General features: G+C 41.2%; 1 protein-coding gene across 1 annotated transcript; it reads left to right on the forward strand.

Annotated features, from left to right (window-relative positions):
* The first annotated feature begins 5,910 nt into the window (after positions 1-5,910).
* Positions 5,911-7,005, forward strand: GPR119 (G protein-coupled receptor 119). The gene has a single exon (XM_004437288.3). It carries the CDS (start codon positions 5,911-5,913, stop codon positions 7,003-7,005), a length of 1,095 nt encoding a protein of 364 aa, XP_004437345.1.
* The last annotated feature ends 8,697 nt before the right edge of the window (positions 7,006-15,702 follow it).

A 15,702-nucleotide genomic window follows, 5' to 3' on the forward strand; every position in this document is an offset into this window, starting at 1 on the left:
AGGGAAAAACAATATAAACAAAAGCAAATATATAACATAACTATATATATATAACTATATATGTACATATATGTGTGTGTGTGTGCATTTTTGTGTGGTCTGAAAAAGGCCTTTGCAAAATGGTGCCTGAGCTGGAATGGGAAGGGAGAGTTTTGAGGAGGTTCTTTTCTTTTGAAATTACAAATATATTCTTACTGTGAAAATATACGACAAGTCAGAAGTATTCAAAGTAAATTGTGACAATCACTCTTCACTCCCCATCGATCCCACTCCCCTCCTCAAAGTTATTCATTCTGTGTTAACAATCTCCTTTCTATGGATTTATACAGGCATATAGCTGGGGTTGGGGTTTTATTTTCATAAGTGGGTCCAGACTCTACATATTGATGTGTGACTTGATTTAACAATCAACAAGATGTCTTGGAGGTCTCTCTGTAAAGATATATAAACCTATCCCATTCTTTTCACACTGCTGCATAATATTTCATAGTAGTGGGTGTACCAGATTCAGGAAGAGATATTAAATGTCACTGCTGCCTTTGTCCTTGGGGAAGGTGCAGCTAAACCATCACAGGCAGATGGCTGGTCTAGGGGCCACGAGAAATCAGGCACGACTTGTCTTGGATAACTTCCTAGAGCTCCTCTCCAGGGGCCTGGCCTGTTGAAGCCTGGTGTCTCCTCCACTCCCATTCCAGCTGAAACCCCTGGTCCTCAGCCCCATGCCCTCAGGGTAGATGAAGTACCCTGTTGTATCCTCTAATGCATTCGTTATGGGATAATTTAACCAGGAAATAAGCCCTCTCGTACTTTACCTTCCTTCCCTTTCTCAATCCTGGTTTGTTTGCCTTCTCACTGCTCCACTCTGGAGATTATGAGAGCTCTCAGCCTGCTCCAGTAGGGCAGGATTGTAAGAACCAGCCACTGACCTCCCAGGAGGAACCACATTCTCTGTGGCCTTGACCTCATGGCATGGGCACACCCCCTAGGACACACGGCTGAGACCATGTGCTGGTGTGGGAGAGGGGGTGGGAAAGACCAAGGGGGACACAGAGGTGGGGGTAGCTAAGAAAGATGGGAGGGAGCTGAGAGAAGGGAAAAGACTCCCAGGGGCCAATCAAAAACAGATTATATAAAGACTGAAAGACAATTCAATGGGAATAATGATGTTTTGCACCACTATTGGAATTCCCTCTAAGGCCTTCCTGACAGGTGGGCATTCAGCCTCTGCTTGCATACTTTCTATGGGCTCACTATTTTCCTAGGCTGCCTAGATTAGTTCCAATCAGCTTGTGGGTTCCTGAAGGGACAAGAGAGAAAACAGGAAAGTGTTGATGGCTAAAAGAAAAGAAATAAATATCTAGTGCGTGAGTGAAGGAAGAGTAAACTGAGAAGAGCATCTGTTGTTGGATGGAGGGAGAAGAGGCCTGGGCAGCAGAGAATACCAGTGTGGTAGGCAAAATAACACCCCTCACCACCAGCAAAGATGTGCAGGTCCGAATCCCCAGAACCTGTGAATATTTTACGTTACACTGCAAAAGGTACTTTGCAGATGTGATTAAGTTAAGGATCTTGAGATGGGGAGGATATCATGGATTATCCAGGTAGATTCAATGTAATCACATAAGTCCTTGAAAGAGGGAGACAGGAGAGTCAAAGTCAGAGAAGGAGACGTGACTATGGAAGCAGAGGTCGGAGAGATGCACCATGAGCCAAAGAATGCAGGCAGCCTCTAAAAGCTGAAAAAGGCAAGGAAATTATTCTCCCCTAGAGCCTCCCAAAGGAATGCAGCCCTACCAACACCTTGATTTGAGCCCTGTGAGACCCATTTTGGACTTCTGACTTCAAGAACTGTAAGATAATAAATTTGTGTTGTTTAAGCCACTATGTTTGTTGTAGTTTGTTACAGCAGCAAAAGGAAACCAATACAACCAGGCACGTGAGAGTGGGAGAGAGGAAAGAACAACTTTAATGTGCATACAGATCACCTGGAGATCTTGTTCAAATGCAGACTCTTCTTCAGTAGATCTTGAGCAGACCCTGAGATTCTGCATATCTACCAAGCTCTCAGGTCATACCAATACTCCTGATCTGATACACACTTTGATTAACAAAAGACTGGAAGACACTTAATAAAAGTACCTGTGTAACATTTTACAGTTCATGAAGCCTTTTCATATCCATCACAGCTCCATTTTATCATCCCCAAAACTCTGTGATGTAGGTATTATTGTCCCCATGTTACACATGAGGAAGCCAAAGCTAAGTCACAGAGGTGAAGTCATTTCTCCAAGCAAAATCACAGAGCTAGTGTCAGGCTGGACCCCAGGTGTCCTGACTCCAGAGCCTGTGCTTTTGCCATTGAACAGTGGTTCTCACCTCTGGCTGAATATTAGAATCACCCCCAGAACTTTTGAAACTCCAGATGCATAGGATGCACCCCAGACTAATGACATCAGAATCTCTTGGTGTGTGAATCAAACATCAGTATTTTTGGAATCATCAAGTGAGTCTACATAGTTAAGCTGTGTAGACTACACAGTTAAGCTTAAGAACCATTGCACTAGAGGGGTCCCTGAATCAGCAGCATCAGCATCACCTGGGAACTTGTTAGAAATGCAGATTCTCAGTCCCCACCCCAGACCTAATGAATCTGAAACTCAGCGAGAGAGGCCCAAGAATCTGGGTGTTAACAAGCCTTCAAGGGGATTTTGATGCACTCTCAAGTCTGAGCACAGGCTTAAAAAGGGCCATCTTGACTCCATGCATGGAGTCAAGGGATGGGGAAACAAAAGCACACCTTAGATTGAGGTATAAAATTAGGCCAAGTGCTAAACAACTCAAATCAGCCTCCTAATGGATGTGCCAAAGAATAAGAACTGTTCTAGATTCAATGCAATCCCTATCAAAGTCCCAATGACATTTTTCATGGAAATAGAACAAAGAATCCTAAAATGTATATGGAACAACAAAAGACCCTGAATAACCAAAGCCATCCTAAGAAAAAAGAACAAAGTAAGAGGTATCACACTCCCTGATTTCAAAATATACTACAAAGCTACAGTAATCAAAACAACATGGGACTAGCACAAAAACAGACATACAGATCAATGGAACAGAATTGACAGCCCAGAAATAAACCCACACATCTACGCACAGCTAATTTTCAACAAGGGAGCCAAGAACATACAATGGAGACAGGAAAGTCTCTTCAATAAATGGTGCTGGGAAAACTGGACAGCCACATGCAAAAAAATGAAAGTAGACCATTATCTCACACCATACACAAAAATTAACTCAAAATGTATTAAAGACTTGAATGTAAGATCCGAAACCATAAAACTCCTAGAAGAAAACAGGCAGTATTGTCTTTGACATCAGTCCTAGCAGTATCTTTTTGAATATCATGTCTCCTCAGGAAAGAGAAACAAAACAAAAAATAAACAAATGGGACTACATCAAACTAAAAAGCTTCTGCACAGCAAAGGAAACCATCAACAAAACGAAAAGACAACCTAACAATTGAGAGAAGATATCTGCAAACCATATATCCAACAAGGGGTTAATCTCCAGACTATATAAATAACTCATATAACTCAACAACAAAAAAAAACAATTAAAAAATTGGCAGAGGATCTGAACAGAAATTTCTCCAAAGAAGATATACAGCTGGCCAATAGGCACATGAAAAGATGTTCGACATCACTAATTATTAGGGAAATGCAAATCAAAACTACAGTGAGATATCACCTCACGCCCATTAGAGTGGCTATAATTAAAAAGACAAGAAATAACAAGTGTTGGAGAGGATGTGGAGAAAAGGGAACTCTCACACACTGCTGGTGGGAATGCAAACTGGTACAGCCACTATGGAAAACAGTATGGAGATTCCTCAAAAAATTAAGACTAGAACTACAATATGATCCAGCTATTCCATTGCTGGGCATTTATCCAAAAAACACAAAACATTAATTTGAAAAGATATATGCACACTTATGTTCATTGCAGCATTATTCACAATAGCTAATATTTAGAAACAATCTAAGTGCCATCAATGGATGAATGGATAACGAAAATGTGGTACATATATATACACGACAGAATACTACTCAGCCATAAAAAAGGTGAAATCTTGCCATTTGTGACAACATGGATGGACCTCGAGGGCATTATACTAAGCAAAATTAAGTTAGATGGAAAAAGCCAAATACTGTATGATTTCTCTCATATGTGAAATATAAAAAAGAACAACAAGAAACAAACACATAGACACAGAGAATAGATCGGTGGTTACCAGAGGGGAAGCAGGGAAGGACAAGGGCGAAAGAGGTAAAAGGGCACACGTATATGGTGATGGATGGAAACTAGACTTTGGATGGTGAACACGATGTAGTCTACACAGAAATAGAAATATAGTGATGTACACCTGAAATTTATCTATTATAAACCAATGTTACATCAATAAAAAGTTAATTACATAGTAATAAAAAAGGACTGTTCTCAGGCTGGCAACTGGAAAACAAAGCCCCCACACCACAGCTTTTCTGATTCTTTGTAGGAGAGGCATCTGCCAAAGGCCCTCTCAGACTGTCAAAACATCCTGGAATATATTTGCCTCCAACTCTGCACCTTGTTCACCACTCCCTCACTTAAAACATTAACCTTTCCCATTTGTGCTCTCACCTGAACTGAGTAAATAAGCTTCTAACCGCTCTTCTCCCCACCCCTCTCTTCTTGGTATCCAAGATGAGAGTAGCAGGCAAAGGTTAGTTCTAAGGTACTCGAGCAAATGGATATACAACCTAAAATAGGAGTGAGCTACACAGCTGCCCTCCCTGAGCCCATCTCACCTGCCTCAGCAACACTGCCGCCCTGTCCCTGGAAAATGGAAAATTCCACAACCAAACATTAGAGCACTTTCCAGAATGCAGCCCACCTCCTCTGCTCCTGTCCCAAAGATATCTCATCTCTACAGGATCAAGAAAGGCAAGGCTGGCAGCCACTACTCATGACCAGAATCATGGCTCGACATGGTGCAGAAAAAGTTCTTAATGAGTATACCCAACAGACAGCGGCTTGACGGGGAATGGGCTCTATTCTAAACCGAATGGCAGCTATTAACAATTCTCTGCTTGCTTTTCCTCCCCTTCTGAATCTTCAACTAATTGAGTTCCGCTGGATGAGAAATAGGGGAACAGCATACCTTACTTGAGAGAATTAGAACCTGAGGTGTTAGGAAGCAAAGATAAGAAACAGCTTAAATATGTGGTAACTCCCCTGAAAGTATGCTGGGCCCTGAAATAGCTTGCCTGCCCTCACTTCCCACTTTGAATCTGATCATCTTGCTTGATTAAAAGCAGTCATAACAGTAACTGAGAATTAGTTATTAAGCAAATACTTAATTAAGCTGAGATTAGTTGTTAAGCTAGTACTTGAGGCTTAGGAAGAAAGGAAGTGGAGATTTAATATCAAGCTGTGGAGGAAGAAAAAGTGTGATTAGAGGCAATTATATGTCCTGCCAGACAGGAGACCTGATGAATGCCCCAGTTCCTCCAAACAAAATCCCGGAAGCATCAGTAAAGGGAGAGAGCCTGGCAAGACAGTGTGCACCAAGTACTTGGGAGTTGTCTAGTAACGCGGTTGTTGGAGGGGGAGGGACTAGCTCAAGGCCAAGGGGGAGGTCTGCACTGGGATCGCTGCCTTCAGATAGCTGGAGAGGCAAGAGGCTGAGGACTGAAGAAGAGAGGGTGACCAGCAGGATCCCAAAGATGGCAAGCTGTCAGCCTGGACTACCAGTGAAAGCCAGAACTGTGTGGCAGCTCTGAACCCATGGCTCCTTCTTCCCCAGCCGGTGAGAATTTGAGCTGGAGAGCCAGCATGCCCTGGTAAGTGGAAATCCTACCACTTCAAGACATGGAGTCATCTTTCTCATTTGGAGTGATCCTTGCTGGCCTGGCCTCCCTTATTATTGCCGCTAATGCACTAGTGGCCGTGGCTGTGCTGTTGTTGATCCACAAGAATGATGGTGTCGGTCTTTGCTTCACCTTGAATCTGGCTGTAGCTGATGCCTTGGTTGGCCTGGCCATCTCTGGCCTAGTCACAGACCAGCTCTCCAGCTCGGCCTGGCCCACACAGAAGACCCTATGCAGCCTTCGGATGGCATTTGTCACTTCCTCTGCAGCTGCCTCTGTCCTCACAGTCATGCTGATTGCCTTTGACAGGTACCTTGCCATCAAGCAGCCCCTTCGCTACTTCCAGATCATGAACGGGCTAGTGGCTGGGGCCTGCATTGCCGGGCTGTGGTTGGTGTCTTACTTCATTGGCTTCCTCCCACTTGGAGTCCCCGTATTCCAGCAGACCACCTACCAGAGCCCCTGTACCTTCTTTGCCGTGTTTCACCCGCTCTTCGTGCTGACCCTCTCCTGCGCTGGCTTCTTCCCAGCCCTGCTCCTCTTTGTCTTCTTCTACTGTGACATGCTCAAGATTGCCTCCATGCACAGCCAGCAGATCAGAAAGATGGAACATGCAGGAGCCACAGCCAGGACTTACCGGCCTCCACGGACTCCTAGCGACTTCAAGCCTTTCCGCACAGTGGCTGTTCTCATTGGGAGCTTCACTCTGTCCTGGACCCCATTTCTTATTACTAGCATTGTGCAGGTGGCCTGCCAGGAGTGCTGCCCCTACGTAGTGCTGGAACAGTACCTGTGGCTGCTTGGTGTGGGCAACTCCCTGCTCAACCCACTCATCTATGCCTATTGGCAGAAGGAGGTACGGCAGCAGTTCTACCAGATGGTCCTGGGAGTGAAGAAGGGGCTCACCTCGTTCCTCTTCCTTCTCTCGGCCAGGGATGGTGGCCCAGAAGGGCCCAGGGAAAGTTCCTATCACATCGCCACTATCTCCCACGCACAGCTTGATGGCCAAGATGGTAAGGGCAGAGAAGTTTCAAAGTGCCTTCTCCCTCCCCTCTCTTGGCCCCCTCAAGGAGATCAGATGGAGCTAGGAGAATGAGAGCACTTGCTTCAGGCGATTGACCACCCCCTGCACGCTCTCACCCCAGACTGAGGGGTAACTGAGGCAGGGTGCTGACTTTCTTCTATAGTCAGTTTCTCCATTTGCAAATCTCCATTCCTCTCTGTCCTTCTTTTGCAATAAGTCTGTTTCTCCTGTACTGGTATACTTAAAGCAAGAAATGAACTACTGAAAAGATGTTTAAAAATCAAATCCTATTTTTGAATACACTAGAGCAGCACTGTCCAATAGAAATATAACGCAAGCCACGTATGTAATTTTAAATGTTCTAGTAGCCACATTAAAAAGGTAAAAAAAAAAAACAGGTGAAATTAATGTTAATGTTTCATTTAACCTAATATATCCAAAACATTATTTCAACATGTATTTTTTTCATGCTCAATCTTTGAAGTCTGGTGTGTATTTTACCCTTACACAACATCTCAATTCAAACTAGCCATATTTCACTAGAGAAATGAGGTTCTGTTCTTTTTAACTGTTTGCTGATTGCTGATTGCTTTGGTAAACTGAGTCCTTCCCTCCCTGATGTAAATTGGACCTTTTATGTAGTGAGTCTGCATAAAATGTAGGAACTTGAATTAGATTCTAAAGCTTGTCTTTTCCCATACTTCATAGTGTTCAAAACAGTGCTTCTTTGGGAAATAGCCTATCTTGTGATTATTTCTGCTATTACCCCTTCCAATCCACCACCACCTTTCTAACTCTGTGGTGTCCCTTCCCCTCAGCTGACCTCTTATGTCACTTGTAGCTACTTGCTGATGACAATGCTGAACCACAAATTCTGAGACACTGTAAGAGAAGGAAGAAAGAAAAGGGGTAGGTATCAAGAAAGGCACTGCCAAGCTTTCCACACTGGACCCACTTTGCTCCTCAGAGCTTGACTTTCTTCTATTTACTCCCAAATTTGCATTTTTCCTAAGAAACTTAGTCTCATAAGAGGATGCCTCCAAAATGGCCCAGGAGACCAGCTGAGGAGCAGGTGCCTCATCCTGCTTTCTGTGGGTACAGAAAATGACCGCTGGCAGCTGGGAATGATGCTCAGGCTTCCTCTGGGCAACGCTGGCAGCAGAAATTCAAGAACAGAATGAGGAAGAAACCCAGGAACCACACTCAACCTTCCTGAGCTTCCCTGTAACCCTTTCCTCAACCTCCTGGTCTCCACAGTGGATTCCCAGAAAGTTTGTGTCTTAAGGCCATAAACTAGATTATTTCCTTAGAAAGTTGCTGAGTGAACAAAAGAGGGCAAGAAAAAACCAAAAGAGATTTGTCTGAGATTTGGTGCCTTTGAAGGTTAACCCCTCAATATCTCTGAAATGATGGCCTGAGGATGCATATGAGTCCAATGTGTAATGGCTAATTCCAAGAGGCCCATGAAAATTTCCATTCAAATATCAAACTACAATTTTCAGCATCTGGATAGAATCCAGTCATCCTCCTCTCAAAAGGGTGGCACCACACCATGATACTTTGCACTTGCGTTTTAATTCCCCTTCAGTGTTAGATTAACTACCAGAGCTTGTTTTCCTCATTTGTTCAGAGATTAATGATCATCCCTTTCAATTTCTGTACTCTTAAAAATTCCCTTCTCCCTCTCCTCACCTTTTACGTTCAGCCCAAATGGCCTGCTTCTCACTGATCTATTCTAATACACACCAATCCTCCTTTGGTAGATCTTCCCGAGTTGCTCTGCTTACCATTCTGGCCCAGAGGAGGATCGTGCTTGCCTTCATCATAGTAGGCTTTATATTCCTATAACTGAAGAACTTTTTGGCTCTCGAGTGGATGATGGAACCCAATATGCCTTGAAGTGCTGAGCACCAGCAAGTACCAGTTATGCCAGCAATAAGGCACACTCTTGGATTAGGTTATGAGTTACTGGAACTAGGTAAAACACAAACAGTAACTGGGTTTTGGGACAAAATTGAAAGCAGGCTCAAATCAATGCCCTCCTTATAGGTGGGTCAAAGCTTAATTTCCTGGCCTTGCTGCAAAGGATTGATCTTGCTGAGGTAACACAAGCAAAGTAGAAGGGAAATTACTTAGTTACAGGAGAAAGGCAGGAGCTGAGGGGAGGCTAGGTGATTGTTGTGTTATTAGGTTCAGTCTAAGAAACTCTGCTATCCCTGGGAGTAGGTATGTGCAGTGGAAAATACGCAGGCTTTGAAGTCTAACAGACCAGTGTTCAAATTATTATTCAGTCGCTTAAATTCTCAAAGCTAGTTTTCTCATTTGTAAAATTGGGGTAATAATGCCTACCTTATACGGTTATACTGAGGTATAATGTATGTACTCAGATAATGAATGTGAAAATGCCTAGTAAACTACAGCACATTGTTAATGCTCAGAAAATGTTCTCTTCTCTTCCTTAAAAATCCTGAAGAATAAAACATCCAGCTGACCAATTGAAGGATGTCCGTCATATCTGTAGATATTATGACCTCCTGGACAAGAACAATTAGGCTCTAAACTGTGAATTCCTCAATCCCTGAATGAGGGTTTTGAAAATGAGAGAAGAGGTGACAGGCTGAAACAGACAAACAGTAAATCTAATACCTTAGCAGGATCAAGACAGAGCAGACACAAACAAGGCACTATTATCATACCCTTGGGTTTACGAGTAACCGTAATTAAGAACACTATGTTTAATAAGCTACCAAGAGCAGGGATACAGAATGCTATGCAAAAGTCTAATGGCTTTCTTGAATACAGGCTCCTTCACAGATAAGGGAATGCACTGGAGAGGAAACATTTAGATTTCATTCACGTATCCACTGTTGTTTCCTGATGGACTTGCAAAGAAGCCAGATTCTGTTCAGCAATTTTATCAAAGTAGCCAAAAGATATTAAGACCTTGTAGGACAGAATGTAGGTCAACCAGTCCCATTTATAATTTCCATGGACAGCTTATTGTGAATTTGTTATAAAAATTGTGACATGACTAAGTTTTATACTAATTCCTCAGGTAGCTAACATTACGCATAACATACCTCAGTTTCAGAGGACTACTCTCAAGAACATAAGAACACACAGCCCTCTGTACAGGGGCATTTTGAATGTCTCACAAGTGTTAGAGGCAGGTTGCCCCGATCCACCAACACTCTCCTGCTTGTCCACATGACCAACAAGCGCATCTCTGAGAGCTGGCCAGCCAGAATGAGCCTTGGGATATCTTCTCCCTACACGGAGAAGTGTTCACTGGTTCAAATGGGAAATGAACTCGTGACTTTGATTTCATTCTCACTTGCTCAGTCACTGGCCAAACTGAATAGAGACCAGCGAGAACAGCAGGCATGAGAGATACTTCAAGGACACACATAGAACAAGAGGAAACATGGTGTCTATAGCTGAGCAGCAACGGACCCAAAGCCAGACCACAACTCCTTGGCTGCTGTCAGCCACTCACTTATTTTGTGACTCATTCAGTACCTTCCATGTCATCCTTCAAACGGCTGACTGGTTTGGAATCTTCTCCTTTTAATTAACAAATCTTTATTTGTTATTTCTGCAGTCATATAAACTCAACGATGGTACCCACAAGTGTCAACTGTCATTCATTCTTCTGTCCGTCCATCTGTCTACCCATCCCACAAACATTTATTGAGAGCTAGGTGCTAAAATTGCCCCAGGTTTGCTGGGATTTCTTCTAGAGATATATATTGATGTATATACGATGTTCATTATTTTCTGATTATAAAAGCAATTTTTGTTCATTTTAGAAATTTTTGAAAATACAGAAAATCATAAAGGTATCCATAATTGTACAATCCAGAGATGATCACTATTATTCCGCTTCATGTTTTCTTCACTTAACATTATACTGTGCATATTTTCCTGTTATTAAGTTTTCTTCAAAAACATGACTTGTAATGGTTGCATGTCTTTTTAACATATGAGTATATGATATTTTAACCATTTCCCTATAGTTGTACATGTATATTGTTTCCAATTTCCCACTGTTATAATACCACTATAAATACCCTTGTTCATAAATCTTCAACACGTCTGTTTAATTCCTTAGGATAAATTCTCTAAAGCAGTATTATTAGGTAAAGGAGCATTAAACATTTATAAGAATTTTGATTCATATTTTCGCTGGCATTTCTTTAAGTGTAATGTTTCCCTAGGATATTTGCTAAGAAAAGTCAAACGTGAGACATAAATGAACTGACCACACTGATAACGATTATCTCAAGAAATAAAATTGCATGGCTTCCTGACCTCATAAACCATACCAAGAGGGCTAACCAGTTATTTTTCACAAAAGGAAACCTATTGATACGTCCTACTGCTGGAGTTAATCTGCAATTTAAAAATCTGGACTGAGATACAGCAGTTTAAGAACACCCCTCACAGTACAACTGCACCATTGATACAGCACTGTGTGATATCCAGATACCAATTTCGGTATGTTTTCACTAGGAAAATTTTCTGAAGTAGTTGCTTTGTGAATACCATAAAATGCTAAGCAGGCATGAGAATATGAAAACATGATCACATGGAGCCAGGAGACAGGTCTCGATGCAGCTGAAGCCTTGAAGCCACAGTCTCGCAGCCTTGCTGAAAGGGAAAGATGTGCTCCACCTAATGGAGCAACTGTGGCAGGGTAAAGTGCATGACAGTTTAACATGCTGCTGCCAGCCATATGTTCTCTGGATTTACAAGCTGTTGGGACCATAATCAGACATTGGGCTCAAAGAGCCCTCTCATGAGGAGTCCTAGAAACGACGAAGGCAGCTTCTAAGGGTCTCAGAGTCTGTTTTAATGCACAAAGCAGTTCCTGTTTCTTTCAAAACGCCTTCTACACAATGGGACAGGCAGGATTCATTTGCTCCAGAGCACTGGAGGGACTAAAATCATGTAAGACCAAGAGCCTGAGGGGGGTCTCTTTATTTGTTTAGGTTTGTTTTTATTTGTTGTATAACAATCCCATGATCAAATTATATTTCCCATTTTCTATAATAAATCCCTATCAGTTCCAGTTCTATATCAATTGTGTTGAGATTAAGGCACTAAAAAGCTGATAAACATGCTGAGATAACAGTCATTGGCCCAGTAAAATGCCACACTGTCTTATAAATAATATTTTACCACTCATAATATTTTTACAGATTTGCCCACTGAGCCATTCAACAAATATTAAAGCACTTCCCATAGAAAAGCAAACTGGTGTCATGTCATCTCAGAGGTGGTTTAAAAAGTAAGAAAACTAAACCAAGAAATTATAGCTGAACGGCTATGAAGTTATTTCAAATGTGAAAAACAGACTCATAATTCAAAATTCCAAACACCACTTAAAGATTACCAGGTCCCCTAGTAATCTTATACAATGATGTGTTAAATTGTTTTTCTTATTTACTAAATAAATGGGAGAGACAAGTATGCATGAAGGCTGTTTATAGTGAGTTAGGCACAGCCCAAAATACAAGTGAATTCTGATACTGAGATACTGAATAGAAAGAAGAAATATCCTTTAGTGAAACCTCAGGAATTAAGACTAATGAGGAGTGGCTATTCTAACTGAGAAGATATGAAGATATTTGGTTTTTAAAAAAAGCAATTTTATTACTCTAACTTACATGCAATATCCTGACTGGGCTAGGCTAACAAAAATATTATCCCTTAAGCAATATGCTTTAGTGAATAGAAAAGAAGTATTTATAATCAGGTTCTTAGTAGTGTAATCATTCCTCCCATAAATTTGTTTATAGGCCTAACAACATACTTCTTTGCATTGGAGGAGAGAGGGCAAGAAATCTAGCCCCATGTCCAAATTATTCAATTTCAAACTAGTGGCATCTGTATCAATAATTCCAAGTTCTTCAACAAATAGTATAACATACAACAAGAACAAGTTCCTGTGTTTGTGGTGAACTGTGCTCACTTAGACTAGAGGAAGAAGGGGTGGGCTAGTGATGAAGGAGGTTGTGGAGAAGAAAGGCCAACAAAGGAAAGAGGGGGAAGCAGTACAAAGTGGACAATAAGAGGAAAATGATATACATGCAGTCACAAGTCTCTGGGAAAATAATCTAAATCCAGTATTACAGTTAAGTGTCAAAGAGTGACCAACCACAACAACTATTGACATTCTTTCTCCCAGGGTGCTAGAAAGATAGGGGAATTAATGAAATCAATATTCTTTACTGCTCACCTGCCATAAACTTGAAGTGACCCTGGACAAGGCTGAGTCAGTACACCTCTAGGATAGTGATTATAAGCATGGGCTCGTGAGCCAGACTGCCTGGCTTAGAATCCTGGCTCTGTCATTTCCTAGGAACAAACTATCTTACCTTTCTATGCCTCAGTTTCTTATCTGAAAAATAAGAATAGTACCTACCTCATAGTGTGGTTGAAAGGATGTAAACAGAGTTTCATAAACATAATACACTTAGAACACTGTCACATAATAAAAGCCATGTAAATTATTATAATTATCCGAGTTGTCTCATGTTCTAGACTATCAAAAAAAAAAAAAAAGGGAAAAAAAAGTTGAAAGTTTTTCCATCTTATAGCCTACAGATTTTGATCATCATTTTGTCCCTTCAAACCTGGGGTTTCCTGATCAGAAACGTCAGTTGTTTGATCTTCAGGTTGCTGGTAACACGATGGATCTGCTCATTCCAAAGGAAAATATCCGTGTGATCAACTGGAGTTAATAGGAACCAATGTGTATCTTGTTACCAAGCAGCTTCATTGAAATCCCTCACTAGCCATCCTCATCAAGCTAAACCACATGCTGGATTTCTTTAAAAAAACAGCTTTATAAAGTATAATTTACCTACTTTAAAGATCATTTGTTTAAAGCGTACAATTCAGTGTTTCTTAGTATATTTACAGAGTTGTGCAACCAACACCATAATCTAACTTTAGAACATTTTCATCCCCCAAAGAAACCTTACACCCATTAGCAGTCCCTCCCCATTTCCCCCCAGCCCTAAGCAACCACTAATTTACTTTCTGTATTTATGAATTTGCCTATTCTGGACATTTCATATAACTGCGGTCATAAAATATGTGACCTTTTGTGTCTGACTTCTTGCATTTAGCATGTTTTAAAAGTTCATTCATGTTGTAGCAATGCATCAGCACTTCATTCCTCCTTATGGCTGAATAATATTCCATTGTATGGATAGATTACAATTTGTTTATCCATTCATCAGTTGATGGACATCTGGGTCATTTCCACCCTTTTGTTATTGTGAATAATGCTGCAATGAACATTGGTGTACATGGACTGTTTGAGTCCCTGTCTTCAATTCTTTGGGGTACATATGTAGGAGCAGAATTACTGGGTCATATGGTAATTCTGTTTAGCTTTTGAGGAATTGCCCAACCGTCTTCCAAAGGAGCTGCACCATTGTACAGCCCCTTCAGCAGTGTACGAGAGTTCTGATTTCATCACATCCTCACCAACTCCTGTTATTGCCTGTCTTTTTGATATGCTGGGCTTTTTACATGGGAAAAAAATCATTTCTCTTCCAAATGAGTGGTGCCTGCTCATCTTTGTGAAACCCTTTCATTCTGAGTTCTTTTTTAATTAACAGACTTTATTTTTTAGAACAGTTTTAGGTTTACAGATAAATTGAGCAGACAGTATAGAGAGTTTGTCTTGTTTTGTTTTTTGACAAACAAGATTTCAACGAAGGTCCTCAGTCTCTTTAAAGATTGTTTCCTTGTACTCATTGGCTCCAAAAGATTTTCATCCTCAACCTACCTTCAAAAGACACTGGTGGATCTATTTCATATCCGATGTGCCCCTAAAAAGTTATTTTTCAATCAAAAATTGCAATTCAAATATACAACAAGGAGCTTGTTACTTAAGGGAACTCTATGGTGAATATTTTTGTGAAACACTGAATTCTTCATACATGTGAAATAATCCCCTTCAAATATTATATGGCAAGAGTTAGACCCTTGTTTTCTCCCTGAGGCACCCTTACTATATACCCTATTTCACTATAGAAATGGGTTAACCCTTAGTGTTCAGTCAATCAAAATACTCTATTCATCATATCGGTTACCTGAGGGGATAATGTATTAATCCATGACTAAGAATAGGATAGGATACTATAACAAAAACAAAAATAACAAGACAAATTCTTTTAATCTGAACTATCTGCCCGTGATTATGGCTACTATAAAGGCAGCAATCCTTAAAGCTTTGGTAATTTGGTAAAGATCTCAACCACTTCAAACTTTTTCTTCAAATTTTATATTGAAAATAATTGACCTCCCTGCCCCCTTTCCTCTTTCTCTATCACCAGAATATTCATCTTTTTTAGACAACTTCAGGCTGGGTACTTAGTCATCGCCAGTGTCCTCTGTGATCTTCTCTCCCAACTGTTTTATATTGGACTGTCCCAGGCTCAGTTCTTGGACCTCTTTTCTTCTCTATTGACGCTCACTCGCTTGGTGATCTCACTCAGTATCACAGTTTTAAGAATCATCTATATGCTGATGATTTCCAAATATATATCCCTAGCATATACCTCTCCCCTGAACTCCATGCTTCTATGTCTCACTGCCTACTCCACATCTCTTAAAGTCTAACAGGCACTTCAAACTTAACACATACAAAAATTATTGCTCCCCCCCGCCCCCCCAAAAAACCCATACCTTCCAAGAGTCTTCTCCACCTCTATGGCGATACTGCCCTTCTCGTGGCTCAGGCTTTGGAGT

Source organism: Ceratotherium simum, chromosome X (assembly GCF_057802395.1).
Source record: "Ceratotherium simum simum isolate JZ-2026a chromosome X, ASM5780239v1, whole genome shotgun sequence".
Taxonomy (NCBI): Eukaryota; Metazoa; Chordata; class Mammalia; order Perissodactyla; family Rhinocerotidae; genus Ceratotherium; species Ceratotherium simum.